Raw genomic sequence first — 3,231 nt, forward strand, 5'->3', positions numbered from 1 at the left:
TAAGTACTGTTGGAACACAAAGGATCAGCAGCAGTGGGGAGTGGTGCCGACATGGACACAAACATTTGCATCAAGCCAGGATTTTGCCTGGTTCCGGCTCTGCACCAGAAAGAGGGGTAGAGTTTGGAGGCTTTTGTTTGTTTGTTTGTTTGTTTGTTTTACTTTTAGGATAACAGTCCTCTAATATGATATCAGTTTGGGCCATGACCTGCAAAGCTCTCTCTGTGCATGAGTTTGGGGAACTTACGTTCCAGTATGAACTTTGGAACAATTTGAATACATTTTAATACAATGGTATTTTCACAAAGCTAATTCTGAAGATGTTTGCAGATGATTTTAGAGGGAAACTTCAAATCTAACAGTTTCCACAAAGCTGTCTTCAGTTGTTTGTTTCTCATGCTATAGATTAATGGATTTAAGATGGAAGGGATTATGGCATACATCACAGAAAAAACTAAATCCAGACCAGAAGAAGTATTGCTGGGGGGATTTGCATAGGTACAGACTCCACTGAATACAAACACTGAGACAATCACAAGATGGGGAAGACAAGTTGATATGGCTTTCTTCTGTCCATGCACAGAGGGAATCCTAAACACTGCAGCAAAGATCTGAAAATATGTGATGATGATGAAGATAAAACATCCTAGTGTCATAATACAGCTTAATACAAGCAGCCCAAGTTCAACTAAATAGGTTTTAGAGCAGGAGAGTTTTAATAACTGTGGGATTTCACAGAAAAACTGATTGACGACATTAGAACAGAAAGCATTAGCAAATGTACCACCAGTGTGTAATATGGCATAGGAAAGGCTAGTTATCCACATAATGACTACCATCTGAAGGCAAGCTCCTTTATGCATAATTCTCTCATATTGGAGTGGCTTACAGATTGCGACATAGCGATCATGTGCCATTATAATCAAGAGAAAGAAATCTGATGCTAAACAGAAAATATAAAAGAAAACTTGAGCCACACATCCAGAAAAAGAAATTGACCTGTTATTTGTGAGGGACATTGCCATTGATTTAGGTACTATAACTGAAATTGTTCCAATGTCCATCATAGCCAAATTTAATAGAAAGAAGAACATGGGAGTGTGTAGGTGGTGATCAAGGGTCACTGCAATGATGATGAGAAGATTTCCTGTTATTGCCATTAGGTACAAGGCTAGAAATACAAAGAAATATACAATCTGTAGCTCTCGGACATTTGAGAATTCCAGCAGCAGAAAAGTAGATATGAAAGTAAGATTGCTTATGTTATCTTTCATCCTTGTGTGCTACCTGTTGGAAAAGAAAACGAGAACTGTTAATCTGCATGTATTAATAAACCAGTCCATTTAAGGCTGGTACATCCAGCTTAACAAGAATATCTTTCAGATTTGTCTCTCAATAGTAGGGGAACAACTGTGATCTTGAATTCATCTTTTCGTCTAAGAAGTCACAGTAGCGACCGTTCTTGCATATCCCTACCTTTATTACTTAGAATAAATAAGTAGAGTGGCCCCTTGCTTTACACGGGGGATCTGTTCCAGGCCACCCCCCCACCAGCCTGCATAAGGAAAATACTGCATAGATCAAGCCCCATTGAAAACAATGAGGCTCATGAACGCGGTGCAGCATGGTGCATGGGCCAGAGATGCATGCACCATTGATTCTTGTGGCACACAGCTTCAGCGTAAGCTGAAAGGCATGCATGGCACACCTGAATATGATGCAGGCATACTGTATGATTTCAATCTGAGGTCTGAAGGACTTCACAAAACAATCTTTTGCCCAAATGCAATTTGTGCTCTGAAATCCTTTTGGAATCCACTTGTTAGCTTTGGAGACACCCAGTGAAAAAAATATGAATATTTGGAAAGTATGCTTAGAAAATTTTACAAATTCCAAATGTGCATAAAATATTTCCTAGTTAATAGGAGGTTCATTTTAACTCTGTTTGTCTGCCCAGACCCTGAGATTGCCTAAACCCCTCTAAACCAATAATAGGGAAACAATTGTGATACAGTCACCCCTCTGTATCCACAGATTTTTTTATCCTTGGATTCAATCATCTACGGTTTGAAATTATTATTCACAAACACAGAGAGAGAGAGAGAGAGAGAGAGAGAGAGAGAGAGATTCTAATAAGTAAACCTTGATTTTGCAATTTTATATAAGGGATACCATTTTACTATGCTATTGTACTTAAATGGACTTGACCATCCACAGATTTTGGTATCTGTCGGTAGGGGGCGAATGTAGATACCAAGGGCCGACTGTAATTAATGTGTTGCTCTGAGAATGGCATGATAGTAATCCAATTCACCTGTTCCAGCACTTATCCTTGAGATAAATGAGAGACACTTTCACAGCAACTTGGAATGGACTGCACCTCTGGAAACAATCCAAATGAAACTTCTGCTCTGGTATCACTTTTTGAGAATTAGATGTGGATGAATCTTTTTTTTTGGGGGGGGGAGGAATATTAATTTTGGAAATGTGGGCTTAGAAATACAATGAACTGTTTAGGGAGCAAACCCTGTTCCCAAAACATGTCCAGCACGTTGGATAGCTCCTGTAAAGTTCACATGAACACTGAACAGATCACTTTCCCACTGACGTTGAAACCATAAGCCTCTGCTCAGGACTGGGATTCTGCAAAGTTTGATAATCCTATTTGAAGGATTGAAAACAGTATTTGTAAAATTTGTAGCAGACAACTTTTACTTTTCAATAAAAAAATCTTTAGTCTATACACTTGTGTCCATTTAATTTCTGAATTAATTATAAAATTCTGAAATGAATGGATAGCATGAAAGAGATACAGCCTTTTTAGAATCAGCAACATGAAGGTTCTTCCAATGAAGATATTTTAAGAAAAGTCTCATTACAGTAAGTTCAAAGCAAACTAAGAAAGCCTGAAGCATTCTTTTGCTCCAAGATTAAAAGAAAACTTCACATGCTAAGAAAGTAGCTGAAGAACAACTGCATATTCTGAAAATGAAGACCATGGGCTCACATGACGCAATACTTGATGATTTCCAGAAAAACAGCCCGAAACATAAAGGAAGCAGGAGTGGACACACCCCAGAGTCTGAAGGACCACATTGCCATTTGGGGCTCTGGACACCCAAAGCGCTCTGTCACAGTTGCTATTTTGCTGGACCATTGGTGACATTTTATCATTTTTGGTTGTCTTTTACACAAAAAAGGCATCTTTTTTTAAATGTCCACACAAACACA

At 38.6% G+C, this 3,231-nt stretch overlaps 1 protein-coding gene across 1 annotated transcript; it reads right to left on the minus strand.

The window, feature by feature from the left end:
• Positions 1–308: 308 nt before the first annotated feature.
• LOC121918121 (olfactory receptor 14A16-like) lies at positions 309–1,274 on the minus strand. Its single transcript, XM_042444223.1, has one exon. It carries the CDS (start codon positions 1,272–1,274, stop codon positions 309–311), a length of 966 nt encoding a protein of 321 aa, XP_042300157.1.
• Positions 1,275–3,231: the final 1,957 nt, after the last annotated feature.

Source organism: Sceloporus undulatus, unplaced genomic scaffold (genome assembly GCF_019175285.1).
Source record: "Sceloporus undulatus isolate JIND9_A2432 ecotype Alabama unplaced genomic scaffold, SceUnd_v1.1 scaffold_4663, whole genome shotgun sequence".
NCBI lineage: Eukaryota > Metazoa > Chordata > Lepidosauria > Squamata > Phrynosomatidae > Sceloporus > Sceloporus undulatus.